Source organism: Furipterus horrens, unplaced genomic scaffold (genome assembly GCF_987537825.1).
Source record: "Furipterus horrens unplaced genomic scaffold, mFurHor1.1.pri manual_scaffold_2, whole genome shotgun sequence".
NCBI classification, from domain to species: domain Eukaryota; kingdom Metazoa; phylum Chordata; class Mammalia; order Chiroptera; family Furipteridae; genus Furipterus; species Furipterus horrens.
This window is the reverse complement of record NW_028327172.1, coordinates 112,354,611-112,374,030: the sequence shown is the minus strand read 5'-3', so window position 1 is coordinate 112,374,030 and position 19,420 is coordinate 112,354,611. Positions and strand designations below refer to the sequence as shown.

At 42.8% G+C, this 19,420-nt stretch overlaps 1 protein-coding gene across 1 annotated transcript in view; it reads left to right on the top strand.

Moving 5' to 3' along the window:
* Positions 1-18,108, top strand: part of UNC5C (unc-5 netrin receptor C) — a 347,425-nt gene extending 329,317 nt beyond the window's left edge. Inside the window, exons 13-16 of the mRNA XM_090266319.1 lie at positions 6,185-6,334; positions 8,556-8,720; positions 14,537-14,715; positions 15,492-18,108. Coding sequence (XP_090122445.1) covers positions 6,185-6,334; positions 8,556-8,720; positions 14,537-14,715; positions 15,492-15,657 — 660 coding nt within the window. The 3' untranslated portion in view covers positions 15,658-18,108. The remainder of the gene's footprint in view (positions 1-6,184; positions 6,335-8,555; positions 8,721-14,536; positions 14,716-15,491) is intronic.
* The last annotated feature ends 1,312 nt before the right edge of the window (positions 18,109-19,420 follow it).

Below are 19,420 nucleotides of genomic sequence, written 5' to 3'. Positions count from 1 at the left end.
AACTCGGCCATTGGTGCTTGGTCTGGTGCCCTGGACAGAGTGTGGACTGTGGGTGTCTCTCTAGGGCAGGGTGCAAGGCTGGCCACTGCTTTCATTTGCTGCCCTTCGCGCTCTCACCTCTGGGTGGAACTGCTGATGGTCTCCCCAGTAGCTGCCTCCATCCTCGCAGGTCCTGGCGGTGCCCCCAGGCTCCTAGGCAGCTCTAAATACATGTGATTCCGGGCTCTGTGTTTCAGTCAAGAATGAAGAGTGTGCAAATCTCATCCAGACAATCCCGAGAAAAAAGCGAGGCAAAATGAAATGAAGCCGTGACTTAACTTTCTCTGGCCTTCTCTTCCAGATGAGATTTTAATGAGTTATGTGAGATTCAAGTTTAATCCTCGGTGTCTTCCTTTCTCTAGCTGATATGATTTCTAATAAGAAGAGGAAAGGAGCGATAGGAGAGGTGTGGGAGGGCAAACAAGACAGAGACCTAGAAGGAAGCTAAAGGCTAAATAATCCGCAGGTAGGATGATCAGCTCTTGAGAAACTGGAAGCTAAGACCAGTGCCTCCAAGGAAGAGGAAGAAGCACGATTCAGAGCAGTGGTGCGAGAGAAGAGGCAAGTTCTTAAGCGGCCGGGGGCGATCAGAGGGCAAGATTGAGCACAGAGTGTGGAGAACAGAGCCAGAGCCCCAGCACCTCACGGAGTTTCTGGCACCAGGTCTCTGCTTTTGCACTCAGGCAGACTGGTCACGTCCTGAAACACAGGCTTCCCGATCCTCAGTGTACAGCGGAAACAGCTCTGTCGCCTGGGGCTCGCCTGTGCTCTCATTATGAGACTGACAGTTCAGGGAAATTGGCCCAGCCTGGGAAGGAGCTGGAGGAGGAAGAAGAACAAGAGTAGCAGTGGAGGCAGATGCGGTCCAACTCCAGCAGTAGTGTAGAGTGAAACATGTTGGGGCTGGGAAAACCGGGGTCCGGCAGTAGTAGGGCTCCACCCACTCCCCGGGCTCCTCCCACTGGCCTTGCTCATCCCTCGGCCCTTAGTGGGGTAAGAGCCTCTCATCTCAGAGGCTGGGAGAGAGGGCTGGGTGCCGGCCAAAGGAGCTGCCTTTGTAAGCCCAGGCCTTTAAAACAGCTTGGATTTATTGTGGCTCTTAAGTGGCCCAGGCTAATGGCTTGGCACGGGTAATGTCTTGGTTTAATTGGTCATTGTGAAAGCTGCTTGTTTCTACCGCGGTATCCCTTGTCCCTGCGTGTCGAGTAATCCCTCACAGGTTCCCTGAATCAATACAGCCCTCCGTCAGGGCCTGTGCAGGGCAGCCCCTGTGCTGGCGGAGCAGCCATCTCACAGGGCTGCCCCGTCCCCATGGGAGCCAGGCTCTGACACCCAGGGGCCTGCTGCTGGCGACATTATGACTGGGGTTCTACTGTGTGTTCCTGTGAAACTCTGGACTAGCGACACCTCTATTGATAACTGACCCCTGAGAGAGTCTTTTCAAGGTTAAGTTAGAGGGTGGAAATGGGACTGACAAAGAAAGTCAGGAAGCAGAGCAAGCCAATCAGAGCAACAGGTGGAGTCACCCAGAGCCAAACAAAGCGCTGAGGCGGGGTGTTGCCAGGAGGGAGGACAACCTTTGCAAAGGAAGGTGACATTTATACTTCTCAGGACAATGAGCGTAGATGATCCTAATTCCTATTATGGCCTTTCTTTCCAAGGTCATGATATTCTTTTTAAGTCTTCCTAAATCTTTTGACCTTAAATATATTTTGTTCTTATTCTCTTTTAAGGTGTGTGAACTATCCTAGCAGTCCAGAAGCTGCTTTGGAGCTGAACACACTATGCTGTTTATATGTCGGTCTGTCTACCTGCTGTGGTTCATAAGTGGCTTGAGGCAGGGACTTATTTGTCTGTGTCCCTCAGAGCTTAACATGGTTCCTGGAAGAGCATGTGCTTCATTGATGTTGAATGAAATCACCCATGAAGATTAAGGAAAGGAAAACATTTAACTGTGAAGCTATATTTTATTGATTGATTCATACATCTGTTATTTTTATGTTCTCTTATCCATATCATATGTATAATAACCAAAATTATTTCATGCAGAAGGAATCTCAAAAATCAGTCTTTTTTGAAATACAAGTTAGTACTTTTAAGTGGATGGGCTAGAAAATATCTGAAATTATAATACTTAAACTATAACAATATGGAAAAAAAAGGCCTGATTAACCGTCAGGTGGGTTTGCTCCTTCTGTCTTGTGACACAAAAGTTATATATGGGATTCGTGGTATTTGGCAAGTCACCTCTGACTTATGTATGGTTTTAGATGGTTTTAGTTGTCAAGGAGTTTTGTATATTACTAGTAATATCTTTAATTTTCACTTTAATTTCTTTTTTTACCTTTGTGCTTTGGTTATTATCGTCTTTATTTTATTTATTTATTTTTAAAATAATTTATTTATTTATTTGTTTGGTTATTTATTTTATTTTTAGAGAGAGGGGAAAGGAGAAAGAGAGGGAGAGAAACATCACTGTGTGGTTGCCTCTCACTTGTGCCCCCAACTGGGGACCTGACGTGCAACCTAGTCATGTGCCCTGACTGGGAATCGAACCAGCAACACTTGGCTCACAGGCTGACGCTCAATCCACTGAACCACAGCAGCCAGGGCCTGTTATCTTCTTTATTTTGTTGTTTCCTTGAAGTTGAACATCCTGAGTGTGATGATACTAGGTGCTACTTTTCAAGAAAAAAAAAATTAGGTTAAATTTGGTTAAAATCCTTTTAACTGAGTCATTTACTCCTGAGCTGATTTCTCCCGGAGGTGCCAGTGAAAGGACAACCTGCCTAAGCCAGTGGTCTCCAGAATGGAGACTGTGAGGCAGAAATAAACCAGTATAACTGTTCTGTGTTTGTCTTAACTCATGCTTTTGATTTTATATTTTATAATCTAATAACATGTTGACAAATGGATATAGGTATATAATTTATAAAGATACAAAATGAATACTCAGTTTTTGACTGATAGACATATGCAACTGCATACATTTAGAGACCTCTGCTCTAAGCGTGGATGCTCTAAGCATGACGGGTAGTTTCTTTTTCACCAGGGTTTCTGTCTAATCAAAGGGGAGAAAAAAGTCAGGTTCCTCCCAGCTCTGTGCAGCAGCACTGCATCCTTCCTGGTTGGTGGAGAGATGGAGAGCTTAAAAAAGTAGGAAGTATGTGTTTTCTGGTCTCATTGTCTAAAATGGCACTTTATTTATAGCATAGGGAATATAGTCACCAATTGTAATAACTGTGGGGTGCCAGGTGGGTACTAGACTTATGGGGGGGATCACTTCATAAATTATATAAATGTGTAGCCACTATGCTGTCCACCCGAAACTAGTATAAAATAATATCGTATGTCAACTGTAATTTTTTTAAAAAAGAACTAACTACAAAAATGGCACTGTACTTGGGACTTTCTCTCAAAAAAGAGCTCAAGCCAGCCCACTCACTTTCCCTGCTAGGGAGAACTCTTTACCGTGACTTGAGGTCAATGCTGCCGATGCCAAGGATTGACTTCAGCCCAGACTTTGTGTGCGAGCATGGTATTAGATTTCTTGGCGTCAAGGTCATGGCCAATAGGCAATTAAGGTTTTTTTCAATTGTCTTCCCTGCCAAGGAAACTGACAATGCTCTCTATATCCTCTGCAATCTATGTTGATTGTAGGAATAGGGTGTGGATTATACATTGTTGGGTACAATTACCTCCCTGAGTACAATGCTTCTTCTTTCAGACATCCCAGGGAGATAATTTGGACATAATGAAGATCTATAGTAATCAGATAATTACTATCGATTGCTCTTTAGACGTCTTGATGAGGTAATTAGGGTATACTGGAAAAAAGCTAGAACTGATTGATTGGCATGACTGTAATCTCAAAGATTTCTAATTATGTTTCTTTTCTTCTAATGGCTTATAAACAAACATCATTTGAGCTTTAGAATTTGTCAGGTGCCAGGTTCACTGGGAACATCAGTTTTCTCTATTATGCTAACTAGACACTGAACATGAACATGATCAACATAAGCTCATTATGCCTTCCTGCTGAAGCAGAAGAAACTGCAATTAACCCTCCCTTTCCTTATTCATCTTCATGTTTTCATTTCCACATGGCCAGGTTCTTGTCCAGGAATGGAGTGTGAAGGGTTGCAGGAGGGAGGTCCATGAGGAACATGTGTGACTCCGGGGAGTTGGGTGGATCTGTACAGCCTCCTGGGGACCCTTCGAGCCTGCTGAGCTGCAGGCACAGCAGAGCCAGGGCACAGTGACACAACATATGTGTCCGGTGGTCAACTGCCTGGTTTGGGGCTGGCTGACTGCCTGGCTAGAGGCAGGATCCTGTCACAAGTAATAGCTACTCAGCAGCCAGCAATGTTGAATAAGCTCAACGTCAATATTCTCAAGCAGCTGGACCATGCTTATCTTTCCATCAATATGCTAGTGCCATATCTCTCCATTAGGCACTAATTAGAGGAGTCCCAGTCTGAAACCATTACATACCGTCCTAATATTTCCGACACCTTATAGGACCTTGCAGCAGCTTGAATTGTTCAGAATAGTGGCCTGACTCAGAGATGATGGATGCTGAGCACCACTAAAGAAGCAGCTTAAAATGAACTGTTTACATCTAATCCATGATGTGGGTTAGCTCTGCACTTTACAATCTGGTTCCCATACTCACAATTCTCTGCTGTAGCCCGTCTGTACTTGATATCAGGGTAGGCGCCCCATACATGTGTGTGAAATGGCCTGTGTTACTGAACCCCATGTTTTCAATTGAAATCCCACCAAAGAAGAAATTATATTTTTATAAAATCCATTATTTCCTTAAACTCTATAAAAAAACTTTAAAAAAAAAGGTCACATATTACCTACATATTTGTATCCCTAAAACTTTTTAAGCATGAGGGGAGCAAACTGTTCACAGGGGTGGTTCTGACAGCAAAAGAGGCCCAGGGTATTTTGTTTATTGATAACTTGTGGTTAGATGCTGTTTGGATAAATGCAACTGTAGTTGAGAGTGCTTCATTAACTCCCATTAACTAGCTCGACAAATGGAAGTATATATAGAATTTGTCTTTGTTCTATATCTTTATAGTATAAGTAGTTATATAACAAATTTTTTGATCAGCCACAGTTCTTGAGAAACGAGGTGTTTTTCTTTTGTTTTTTTTTTGTTGTTGTTGTTGTTGTTTTTGTTTTAAATTAAATATGTCCCAGTTGGTTGGAGCATTGTCTCATGCACCAAAAAGTTGAGAGTTCAATTCCCAGTCAGGGCATGTACCTAGGATGCAGGTTCAGTCCCCCATTGAGGCACTTAAAGGGTGGAGGGGGCAACTGATTGATGTCTGTCTTTCTGTCTGTCTCTCTCGCTCTCTTGCCCCTCTCCCTGCCTTCCACTTATTCTATCAAATCAATGAATATATCCTTGGGTAAGAACTAAAATAATAATAATAAACAATCAAATAATTAAATTTAATATGAGTGACTGCTTAGTTCAATATTTGGTGCTGAGAAACCTTCCTAATCTGCATCAGTGTATTTTCTACTAATAGGACATATAAGGAACGTATTTTAATTTTTTTGATAATTTTAAATCCTGCAATGGATAATTTTAAGCAAAATTTTACTATTTTATTTCTGTAGATAAACTACAAAAGATAGAAAAAAATGCCCAAAGCACATTCCAAATATTTGTTCACATGCTGGTTTTACCAAGTCTCAGACGTGGGTTTCTTTTCTAGTTATTTGCCCCTTTCCCTAAAAGTTCATTGAAGATCATATTACTTACCTATTTATGTTTCTACCTATTTTTCTTTTATCTGGGTGTTTTCCATTTGGGGTTCTTATTGTTATTGTGCTATAGGTGAATAAATATTCCTCCTGTTCATTGGGAAGTGCAGACTGTACTGAAGTTGCCCCCCACGGTGTGACCGCTGAAGAATAGTTGATAGTCAGTTGGATCCAGTCACATACACACTGGCAGGGGCTTCAGTTGCAGGGTGTAGAGGCTGCAGCAGTGGCCTCCGCATGTTGCATGGGTTAGCGGGGTTGGGAGAGGGCACAGTGAGGAAACACTCATTTGATGAGAGAGCTGATGGAAGTGATGCAACCCAGTAATTTGCTTTTGGTTTGGGGCATGTCATTGCAGGAAGTTTTGCAGCTTGAGAGACAGATGGGAGGACAGCTCCTAGAAGAACCGAAGGCTCTTCGTTTCAAAGGCAGCACCCACAACCTGCGCCTGTCCATTCATGACATTGCCCATTCCCTCTGGAAGAGCAAATTGCTGGCTAAGTATCAGGTAAAGTTCCCAAGATGAACTAAAGGTTTGAAGACAACTCCATGGGAGAGGACTGAAATTATTTGGACATAAAATGTTACCTTCCTTGAAGTTAATCATAGATATATGAGCACTTGTTCTTCCAAAATAACTTGGGATTATTTCAGATTTTTGAAAAATACACCAGACATGTTTGACGGGATGCTTTTTTCTCTCCTTCAAATAATTGGACTACCATTATTTTATTTTTAGCAAATAAGAGTTCTGAGTCCATTATTATATCTTCAGGGTAAATGTCTTATCAAATTGATTCTTAAAAGTCTCTGAGTGCATTCATAAGAAAACAGAAGAACATTGCTAGTCCCACGTGATACAAATTAGGCTTCCACCTTGCTGGGAGAATACTTCTACTTTGAAAACTTAGAAGCATCCCCAGTCTTGAAACTAAATTAGCACATAAAAATAAAACCTGGTCAGCATCTTATTAAACCCTAGCATATTGATCCCAAGTCCCATTGTATGTTCCTGTGGTCAAAACATACGGACTCCCCAGGAGTTTACACCCCTTCCTGCAAGAGTCAGCCTGAGTTCTCAGGAGACTGTGTGATGGGATTGCTAGCCTCGTTCCCGAGCCTAGGAGATGCAGACATGCTTGGATAAGCTGTGAAGCCTAGTCTACATGCATGCAGATGCAGCCCCACGCCCCAGCACTGTAACTGGCTTATTGCAATTTTGTGATTTAAAAAATGAATGTACTAGACAGAGCCAAGAGAAGATTTTCCAACTCCCTTCTTGCTTTCATAGGTCTAGTACTCACATCTACATTGTGGGAGACAAACCTACTAATTTGATAACAGTCCCAAATTTCAATGGGGTTTGCATGCCAGACTCTTCTTTATCAGTCAACACTTGATTGAGAGATCTGGCTTTTAACTTTCTCATTAAATCTCTTCCTTTGCTTTCTTCTTCTCCCTACTTCACAACTGTCATAAAAGTCCACAGATCTTCTCCTTTTATGAACAATTTCCTTTGTGTAATCATAATGAAAGAATACTGCTTTTATAATAATGATAATCTGTTGTTAGTTGAAACCAAGCCTGGGTGAATTCTTACCCTCCGCCAGACTCTCATGTACTTTGGTTTACCTCATCTCACCTGGGCCAGGTCGGACTTACTCTTTTGCTTACGCTTTCACATGGAAAGGATAAGTAACTTGCCATAAATCACCAAATAGGAGAGGGGAGAGTGTTCTTGTTTGTACTTCATTCTGTGCTCTTAACCACCATGTTCATTCATTTTTTTTAACGTATCAACCTTTTCTTTATTGAAAAAAGATTTCAGGATGGGCTCCGTAATGTGGTCTGGAGGTTTTGAAAATGTGTGTCTTTTAGAGGCTTGGTCCTTTTTTTAGGTCACAGACTTCCTTGCAGCAGCTAATGGAGCCTACAGGTTCCAAATGCAGTGCATGCTGCCTTTCCTGTCCCGTCAGGTCCTGTGCAGAGGGAGGATGTAGGCCTGAAAGGGAACTGGATCAGCCCATTATCCTTTAGAGCCTCTTTGCTCTTCTCCAGAATACCACAGTGGGGATTCCATTTAATGAGCAATGGCTGGAGTGTGTAGGGTTTTTTTTTTTTAATTAATTAATTTGTTTGTTTGTTTCTTTTTAGAGAGAGGGGAAAGGCGAAAGAGAGGGAGAGAAACATCACTGTGTGGTTGCCTCTCACTTGCGCCCCCAACTGGGGACCTGATGTGCAACCTAGTTATGTGCCCTGACTGGGAGTTGAACCAGCGACACTTGGCTCGCAGGCCGACGCTCAATCCACTGAGCCACAGCAGCCAGGGCTGGAGTGTGTAGGTTTTATTTAAACTATTTACAGTGGTTTTTTTTTTTTTTTGGTTTTTTGTTTGTTTGTTTGTTTTCTGTTTTTTTTTTTTTGTTATGGTAAATGAGAGACAAGTGCCATATTGGTTAGATATATATACTCTGGAGGCTGACCCCCTGGGTTCAAATCTCAACTCTGCCACTTTACTAGCTGTTGGGCTTTGGTTGACTTATTTAACATCTCTGGGCCTCAGCATTTTCATCTGAAACGGAGTTTGGGATGTATTTACTGGTGGGCCTGTTCCGAGGATTAAATGAAGGGCGTATGTAATACTGAGAAGAGTACTTGGCCGTCCAGTATCTAATAGTTATTTTTAGTGTCAGTCACTCATTTGTGGTTAACCCTTTCACATCCTTTAGGAGATTCCTTTTTACCAAATCTGGAGTGGGTCTCAAAGAAACCTCCACTGCACATTCACCCTGGAAAGATTCAGCCTGAACACAGTGGAACTGGTCTGCAAACTCTGCGTGCGACAGGTAGAAGGAGAAGGACAGATCTTCCAGCTGAACTGCACTGTCTCAGAGGTAAGAAGCTCTGTGGGTCTCAGACATCAGGACACAGAATGACCGTGGGGAGGAGAGAGAGTGTGAAGTACAAAAGTACCTCAATACAGGCCATATAGGAAGTCCTGAAAAGCTTCCTTTAGGTCCTATTTGTTAATAGAGCAATATTTTAATGAACACAGGGAGCTCAATACATACAAGAATATAATAAGGAATAATTTTTGAGAATCAGGTCTTTTACTTTTCATAACATGAATTTAAGGATCATGTTCTAATTTTATACAACAGAAATGAATTCCAAATATAAGGTTTAATTTAAGCAGTGTACACATGGAGTAACTTTTCCCAAAGCATCCCTTGATGTGCTACATCCCTGCCTCCTCTGCCTCTCCTCCCCATCCCTTTCATCCTCAGGGAACTCACCTCCCTTTGCCTAATCAGGTGCCGCCTACTGGGATGGAGGGAGAGAAACTGGCCTCCGCCCCCGGCCCACCCCCGCCTCATTTTTCCTTCTCTTCCTTTATCTCCCCATGGAAAGGGACATCTCTTGGTCTCCTTTGTCTCTTACACATCATTCTCCAAATATAAGAATATACGCTAGGTGGGTGGGCAAAATGGGTGAGGGGGTCAAAAGATACAAATTTCCAGCTATGAAATAATAAGTCCTGGGGGTGTCACGTGCAGCATGGTGACTATAGTTAATACTAAGGTATTGCGTATTTGAAAGTTGATAAGAGAGCAGATCTTAAAAGTCCTCATCACAAGAAAAAGAAAGTCACTATATATGAGGATAGATGTTAACTAGACTTACTGTGGTGATCCTTTCATGACCGACACAATATTGAGTCGTTATGTTGTATACCTGAAACTATGATAGTGTTCCAGAAATGGAAGTAAAATCTATGCACTTTCCCCCTAGTTTCCATCACTTCGCCTTACTCTGCTGTGATCTTCCCTCGGTACAGTTGGGTGCCTTTATATGTTCCTATTACAGAAATAACAATCAGCACTGCTATTTTTAACCTCTCTATGTGAAAGAGGGGGTGCATATGAACCTAGCAGTTCCCTTGGCCCCCAAGGCTATGGTGTGAAGAGTGGAAACCCTTCCTGCTGGAGGGACAAAGGATGCAGGGTAAGCACAGTGGCCAGAAGGGGCCTCCCGGGGCTCTGTGCTCTTTGCCAAGCCACAGAGCACAGGATGGCTGTATGTTAACACTACAGTGGGACAGAATATGAATTAAAGGACAGCTTCTCCCTTGCTATCTCATGCACAGTGACAAATGAAATGTCAGGATGTTCAGCATGTCTCGCTCCACATGTTGTATTTAAAGACTGTCTTCTTTAGCAAACCAAGGGGGGAAGCGTGTCAGCCTCTAAGACGCTCCATCCCTCTTTCCCACAGCCGGGCCAGGGTGCGGTCATCATTTCTTCCTGTAGTTTCATAAGACTTTTTGACTCATAAACAACTTTAGTCACAGACCCCAGTGACATTCATAAGGAATGATCTCGGTGTCAGGGTGCCATGGCAACCGCCAGGCCTTCCCTGGGCACAGGCCCTATCTCCCAGGCTCATAGCACCACCCCTGCTGGCTCCCGAGGGTGTTTTCACTTTCCTGGCCCAGCAGGTCTGCAAAGTTCAATAACCACCCAGCTCCAGAGACAACAAAAGCTGTGGAATTTTGGAGGGGGCGAGGAGGTCTGCCCCTTTGATGCTTGCTTTCTGTTCAGCGGGAACATTCGCTGTGTGATGAAAAGGTGGATCAGATGCAGCAGCGAATGAAAAGGAGCTGTTGAGGGCTCTTTCCTGCTAGGTCAGCCACCCCCTCTCTCTTCAGGAAGAGACAGTTTTGCATAGTGTGATCACAATCGAAGGACTTTCTTGTGCCAACATTGAGGAAAAGATGATTTCTTTTGCACCCTGGCCACCGTCAGCTCCAAGAGGCCAGCCCTTCAGTCCCATTGGAGGCCTTTGCGACTGGAGTCAGATGACTTTGGGGATTAAGCCGCACTCTGCTGCTTTTACTTCTGGGTCACTGAGTCCCACCGTGGTTGTTAGCATTTGAATGCACTGCAGGCGGCCCCCCGAGGGGAGACCTGTGGAGCTGGGTTCTGACGTTGGGGAGCAAGACTCAGCTCTGAACAGTTACTTAGCTCTGGGGAGCCCTGAGTCCCAGATCCTCATCAAACGCTCTGAGGAGGGGCACACCATGACTGACAAACCATAACCGAACAGAGAAAAGGCTCCATTCATGGCTTCTTGCTCGGGTCACCCGGAGAGCTGGCAGGTGGACTGGGGTTGCCGTTGCCCTTGCAACTATCTCCCAGAGTGAGCTGACTTGCCAGGAATGTCCTGCTCCCCTCCCCGCAGCCACCCACCTCTCAAGGCTCCCACCAGCAGTGGTTTATGCAGCCGCATGGCCCTTGGCCCCTCTGGTTAGGGGACGCCCCGTTGTCCCCCAGGGAGACCAAGCTGTGCTTGACTTAGACCATGGTGATGTCAGGAGCTGGCCAGTGGCTCCTCTCCAAGTGCTTTGGCCAAAACAGAGACTCCTTAACTAGAAACAAAGCCTTTAGTTTCAGAGATGAAGTTTAAGAATGAAAATGTCTGAAAAGTATGGGCATGAATGAATGTCAAAATGTAAATGATAATCAAAGGGTTTGTTGTTGTTGTTGTTGTTGTTTTAGAAAGATGGGGGCGTAATAGCAGGGAAGCAACCTATCACCACCAAGAGAAAAAAGTGGTGGGGAAAAGAGAAACTCATAGTCTCTTCCGGCCTTTAATTTAGTTTTAGCTGTAGACAAAGACTTTATAACCCCTGTTAACTACTGATACACAGCACTTTTGTGTACACAGAGAGTAATATTAAAAATGTGCCAGGTAACATCACTCTGCTATACCCATTCCATCTACTGACCTCTTCTGTTTTCTATGATCTGTTCAAAACAACCATAGGGAAAAATCTCAGTTTTCTAAATAACTTTAGGAAGAGTCAGAATATGGGAGTGGAAAATTGAAGCTGCTTGGAGTGAGTGCTGAAGATGCGTGCCATTACCCATAGCAGCCGTCTGGCTAATGGGAAAAAATCATATGCTTAACTAAGGGACTCACAACATCAAAGACAGATGGTACCAATATCATAAGCGATTATGGTAATAAGCATTCGGTGAGAGTAAACTCTCCTTTTACCTGGAAGGGAAGGAAGAGTGAATAGCAACAGAAATTACTAGACGAAATTTAAATGTAAATGTAGAGGTGTATTTTTCTTTCACCTCCACGGCTGGTGCCAGCCATCCGATAACAGAGACAAGACATGCTGCCCTACTGAGCTTGTTTCAGCCACACAGAAGTGAACATAGCCAAGGTTAGACACTCAGGGCTGATAGGTCCACATGAGACGGTGATGGTTCTCTATCCAATTGGAAAAGGAACAGCGCAGGGCTGTGTGAACAGACCTTCCCGAAAGCCACGCCTACCTTCAGTAGTGAGAAAAACCATACTCTTAGCCACTTGGAAGGAAGCTCCACACTCTACTCTATGGGGTGGGCTTCTATCAGAAACTCATTTCAGCCCCTTTCTGTACTAGGAAAAATATTTTCTTTCATTTCAGCAAATATGAACTGAGTAGCTCCCATGTGCAAGTCTCTGTGCTCAGGATCACAGGAGTTCTTAGGACGATGAAAATATTCTCATCTCCAAAATCGGAGCAATCAAAAGAAGGAACATAAATACAACCACAGGCATAGGGCAGAATGGGAGGACTGCAGAAGAGCTGTGAGAAGTGCTGTAGGTCTCTGGGCTGGTGGGCTTGCCTGGCAGAGATTAAAGGAAAGGGCAGAAGGACTATTACAGGTTGCTTCTTTAAAGAGATGCTAGGGATAGTGAGTGATCCTGTCTGAGGAGAGTTTGAGTCATATCATGGCACCCTGAGACAGACCAGGGTCAGATTGTCAGTAGGTGAGAGCCGTGGGTGTGGGCCCCTCCTCTATGTCAGTCCTGGCTCTGCCCTTCATAAGCATCACCTCTGGGACCTCCTAATGGCTGACGGGCAGATGGTGCCAATACCCCTCAAAGCGTGATTAAAAGTTGGAGCTCTGTGTGGTAGGCGAATTTCTTGCTTATTAATGACGAGGCAGGGCAGAGAAGCAATCAGTTGAGTGCTTTAGGAAGATCGTTGTGGCAGATAGGGACGGACCACAGGTAAGCGGGAGCGAGCTGCTGTGAGCAGCAGCAAGAAGAATCTCTGAGGATAGCATTGTACAAACCATACCCCTCCCTGCATGAACTTAACCTCAACTACCAGCAAGGTGGGGTTGTGTTTGAGGGACATGGTGGATTTCTTTCCGCACCCTAGTGTCATTGTCCACACTAGAAGCAAGTAGGACCTCAATGTGGTTGCTGGCACTAAGTTGCGGAAATACCGTGTGATTTCTCTTGGTTTCCCCCGCCCCAGCCCAGGCATCCATCATTCAGTGCCTAATATAAGTGTTGGGCACTGGGGTTCAGAAATCACCAACATAAATCCATTGATATACAGCCACAAGTGCTCTCAGATAACTCTTCTGGTCCCCTTTGTTGAAGCCCTATGTCCTTGAGGACCGGGACCCCTCTCTCCTCACGGTCCCTTGGAAGAAGCTCTGTGCCAAGTTTTGCTTCTGTGTTTTATACCGGTCTTTTAAATCCTGACAAGTGCTGCTGGAGTTAACACAAAGGATTCCTGGGAGTCTCAGTTTGCCAAGCTTTGGGTTCTGAGGCTAAATACTGTGATGGCAGCCAACACCATGGTGTGTATTACTGCAGAAACTGGGTTTAGCTCTAGCGTGTGGATGGACCCTGTGCGGTAGGCCTACGCAAACCTAGCAGGTGGGCATTGGCTGCTGACCCCAGAATGCAGGACATGCTGTCAGTCTACACTGGGTCACAGACAGCAGCGACCCCTACAGTACAGAAGCCGCACGGCTGGGCGCTCTGGGCAATGGTGGCACTGCCTGCTGAGCTGAACCCTCTGCAAGACACCGGAGACTCCCTGGTGGCTGAGCCGTGTGGCTCGTTTATCCTCCAGCAACTAATTATGTCCACTAAGGAGTTACCTGCTTTTAAAAAGAGAGAGAGGTGACATTTCAAGTAGATTAAGGAGATTTTCTGTTATTGTTTTAATAGTTCCCTGGCAACATTTGCTTTTGCTTTTCTAACCAGCAGAAGATCAGAAAATGATTAGAGCTTCTCCTACGGATGAAATTCAGATTTTGCATTTGTGCTGTTTTATGAGCTGAAACTATTTTAAGAGCCAATTTATGGTTTTCTCTACTAAAATTAGATTAAAAAATAAGGGTGTACAGCAATTGGAGGATGCCATTAGCAGCTTGCCCTGAGGCAATATACTGTGTTCACTATCTTCTTCAAAAAAAATCAGTCTTAATTTGATATCATTTAGAGGAGAGTTGTGCGCCATTTCATTCAACAAAAGCAGAACCAAGCCAATTTCTGCAGAGGTTAGAGCAAGAATTTACTTGGACATTTGCTTAGGGCATTCCCCTCAGGGTCTGACAGCTTCTTGAAGTTCTGAACTTTTGGCTTTCTAACATCAGATCTGTTCACTATCTGTTCACCCATAAATCCAGGGCTGTGCAAAATCAGCTCAAAATGTACCTCTTCCTCTCAGCCAGGTTACAGATAGTTACTCACAACTTTCAGCCAGAAAGAAGCCATTCTTACCAAGAAGAATAATAGCACCCATTTTCTTCTTATCGCTCAAAGCAAGGCATTATGGCGATTGGCTCAATAGGGATTGCTTTTGTCTTCAGAAATAAGCTGTGTTGTTCCTGTGCCCGAACTACAGGAACCTATGGGCATTGATTTGCCTCTGCTGGATCCAGCGAGCACCATCACCACCATGACAGGACCTAGTGCTTTCAGCATCCCTCTCCCTATCCGGCAGAAGCTCTGCAGCAGCCTGGATGCCCCGCAGACGAGAGGTCACGACTGGAGGATGCTGGCCCATAAGCTAAACCTGGACAGGTGTGTATGGCCAGGCTCCTAGGACTATTTCCATTAGCCATGGGGCTCCAGGCTGATAATGGTTAGCCATAGGGTAGCATTTGTTACTTTTTTCATCCATATATCGATTTACTTTCTGCAAACATGTACTAAGCTTCTTTTTTGTATCTTGCACTGTGGTTTTGCAGACATATTGTTGAGAGACATTCTGGGCTTATCTGGCATTTACAAGTAGTATCAAGTTTCGTGATCCACTCTGCAAAGCTGATGGGCTAAATCCCCCTAAGTAACATATCCACTCACTAAAGTAATTATTGTTCTCCATCTCCCGTTGAGTAGGACTTAAAGCTGGATGAGTCACTAATATGCAAAACACAGCATTGTCATTCAGTTATTAAGAGACCTCAGAAACCTGCTCTTTGTAAAATGTTGCCATTACTACCAAGCAAAAGACATGGCATGACCTGTCAAAGGTGATCAGAGCCTGAGCTGGAAAGAAAACATAAGTCTTTTGATTTCCTGTTTAAGATTTGACCCATCAACATCTCGTCTCCTAAATTATCTTACTCAGAGTTGAGGTTAACAAAGTTAAACATTACACCTCCTGCCTGGGTCTGATCTAATTAAGTAGGGCTAGTTTTTTAGGAAGGTTCACTGTAAACCACAGTGTCTCTCTCAGATGGGGCATAAAGATACTTAACAGGCAAATGGAGAGACAGAAGGGATTAGTAAAAACTAAAGAGAAGATAGATCCATAAATCACAGCATTCAGCACATTTGCCCATTCTTAATTACAGGTACTTGAATTACTTTGCCACCAAATCGAGCCCAACTGGTGTAATCCTGGATCTTTGGGAAGCACAGAACTTCCCGGATGGAAACCTGAGCATGCTGGCAGCTGTCTTGGAAGAAATGGGAAGACATGAAACAGTAGTGTCGTTAGCGGCAGAAGGACAGTACTGACCCACGCTGGGACAGATAGTGAAGGACAGGAATGCACAGGGGATCACCGCTGAGGAAGAAATCCAGACCAGACCAATGAGCTTCACAGGCAAGATAGCAGCAGGAGAGAGAAGGAAAACAGATACAACTACCGCTATACATGCCCACTTTACTGGGACATCATCACAGGAGTTAAGAACAATCGTGTACATTTGTACCTTGAATTTAGAAACCAATCTAATTCTCCTCTTTGTTGGGCTGTATGCTGTGTGGTACAGGATCTTACAGTTTCCTAGGAAACGCTTTTTATTGCTATCCAGATATATGGATAAACTTTCTTAACAAACCCAATTTCTACAAACGTTGTTTACATCAAATTGGACAGGGATGCAGACACTGTCCATGGCTCGTTCTATTTTTGTTTAAATCATTTGAAGTTGAAGCTGTGGACGTTTGTTGTGTCTATTTCAGATTAGTAATTTACAAAGAAATCACAGACTTTTGCTACAAATCACGTGCTTCAAGTGTCTCAGATAATCCTCCCATCAGTGTTCTGTTTCTAGAACTTGTAAAACCAGTGTTACTGTTCGCATCAGGGAAGTGGAGACTCTAAGTGTAAAGGAGAAATAACTAAGACTTCTTATTCCTTGAGGACACCCTTCCTGTGCCCTCTGGGAATAAAGATGTAGCACTGCAGGAAAGACAGTGATTCATGTTCAACCACACAAACAAGTATTTCTTCACAAGATGTGTGTTCGTAATATGCGATTTGAATGGTTTTTTTAAAGGTATCATTATCAATATTATTATCGATGAGTATCTACAAGTATTCTAGTAAAAGAATTTTCTTTTAACTTCTGTTTTTGTTAGCAGTACTATTAGTATTTAGGTATTGACTAGACCTACCTCACCTTCTCCCATAACGAGGTGGGTATGGTCACCAGTTTAATTAAACAGGCATTGCTTCTTTGACCTTTCATCTTTTCCCATCATCCTGCCCCAGATAGGTAGTAATGCTTGCTCACTTTGTCAGTCTATTCTTTCAGCTTGCTCACGCAGGGTCTTTCTCCTCTGAGTCTTATCATGAGAAGCATTCTCTGTTCAAGTTCACTTAATATTGGGTCACATGGCCCCACATTGACTCCCTTCAGTACTCTGTCTCCCTTAAAGGCAGTGTGGCTAGAGGAACGGCCTCTGAACTGGAAATCAGGAAACCAGTTCTCATTTTGGGTTTGTCATTGTCTAGCTGTGCTACCTTGAGAATGTCATGTAACCTCACCTATAAAATAAAGGGGAGGGATTAGATGATCTCAAGGTTCCGAAATGCTGGACCTCCACTCCAGTCTCATTCATCAGTGTGAAGACCACAGTGGACTCTGAGTTGGATCATTTAAAGATCCATAAAAGCTAGACTCTTGTCCAGGCTACATTATGCCTTTCAAATAGTTCCGACTTGGAAGATAACTATTCTAACCAGTAACGAATTTGTTATGCTTTCAAGTCTTATTTTTATGTCATTGAATTATGCTGTTCACCAAGAGATGGCATCCCTTTATTATCACTTTCTTTCCCCTCTTGGGACCATTTGCCTTCCTGGTTAGTAGCAAATTATATTCTATTATTGTCTTGATCAAAATTTTTTAAATTAAAAAATTTTTAACTGAAAAATAGCTCATTGAGAGACTATTTTGTGTAAATTACGGTATTTCCTTAGGACCATCACAGCCTCTTTGTTTTAGCACAGGGACTCAATTCATTCAGCAGGTTGGGAATAGAGGGTCAACAGCCCAGTAGCCAAACCAAGATTGAAAAACAAGGACCCATGTGTATGAATAAGAACCTTCAAAAGATGGCTGCGGCTTACTTTTGGGCTAGAAGTATTCCAGCTTGCTGGATGGATTTGAATTAGGAATAATTTCATAGGTTTTTCTCCCTTCTTTCCACATATATTTCCTCTCCTGACCATTTTGGTGACTTCTTGATATTTCCAGGCACCTCCTTCTTCATCATTGAGAAAATACTGATATACAGTATTCCCTCACTTATCACAGGCATTACGTTCTAGGCTCCCCCACGAAGTAGGAACCTTACATTTATTCTACACTCTTAAACCTACATAACTTTAACAACATATGTATACAGTACTGCAAAATCCCATGATATAGTGAAAAATCCATGATAAATAATTAAATATAATATTTTTTAAAATCCCGTGATACAGTGAGGCCGCAATAAGTGAACTGCGATATAGAGAGGGACTACTGTATTGGTTTGAAGCCTTTTCTTTCATGCCCTTTATTTCTTGTTTTCTGTTTTAGGCATGTATTCTATAATCTGTCTGTCTCAGGCTACCCCCTGCACCACATATAAAAATGTCACACTTATCATGAAAGGGAAAGCTTGCACTAATAAACAAGTTCAGTGGATAATGTCTGTACCGGTGCGTATCTAACCAAAAGGATAGTAAAGTTGTATTCTACATTAAAAAAATTTAAGTATATATTTTTTAAAATGGAGGAGGATAAAAGAGAGCTATTGCCCATTGCCGCATCTTGAAATAACTTCTCCAGATTACTCACCATTATTGGTTTAGGGAGTTATCATCTATGGAAATTAAGAAGTAGAAATCTGAAGGAACGTCTATGCCTGCTGAAAAGTAGAGAGGAGCAAATATGCAGCTATCCAGATAATCCATTCAAGACTTGAACTAGAAAAACGTCATTAAAAAGTCATCAACACAAATACTAAGCATATCAGGAACTATATTATCAAAGCCATTGAAGGCCTTTGGCGTTCACTTCAGATGCTTCCTGTCCTTTGGTTCAACATCCCCCACACCAGAAACAGGAAGAGTGGTTGATTCTTTATAAGCAAGGCACTCATCTGTCAACTGCTGTAGAACGCTGTTATGTTTCCTATCAAATGAATGGCAACTTCCATACATACAACACACCACTTATGTTCAATTATTTTCACCATGAGTTCTGATTTCCATCTTCTTTGGAAAAAAAGTAAGAGCTGGTAGATTGCTCTCAAACTTAGAAGGTCCAGAGCCAAAAGTTCATTTCAAGGTAGCCACTTCATCAGCCATTCTGTTGGCCAGTCCTGTCTTTCATGCCTATTTAACTTGTGTGGAAAGACTGGCTTACTTCATTTGGAAGGGAAAACCTATCACTTGTACATAGTGCCATCTAGTGGTGCATAACACAATTTTCCTTGAGTTTAGTGGACAAACCAACTAAAAATTGACAAAGGGAATGAATACCTGCAGAGTCAATAGGACCTTTATGACAAGTAGACATGGGAGGTTTTGCACTTAGAATACAGTTTTTGTATTCTCACACTTTTTTCCACTTAAAATACCCATAACAAAAATTGCATGTCATGAGCCAACTATGTCATCAACTCATTCATACATGACACATCTCAAGTTGGTATTTGGTAATAGAAATAATAGAAATACATAAAAATCTATATAAAACAGTCTTTGAAAAATTGTCATTTTAAACATTTATATTGTATTTTTCATTGGGCTTTATATATTTTACATCTCCTTACTGTGGTTCTCCAGCAATTATTTTTGGAAATGTAAGAAAGGATCCATTTGGAAAGAAATAAGTTTTATATATGAAAATGACAATCCTGTGTCTAAGTAATTGAAAATTGTGAATGTTGATCAAGGAGAAAAGAAGCTTCCTTTTTTCTGAATTTGGGTATCTAAAGACAGAGGTTTCATCCTGTTTTTCTTTTTCTTTTTTTCTCACCACACGCATTCGAATTTCCT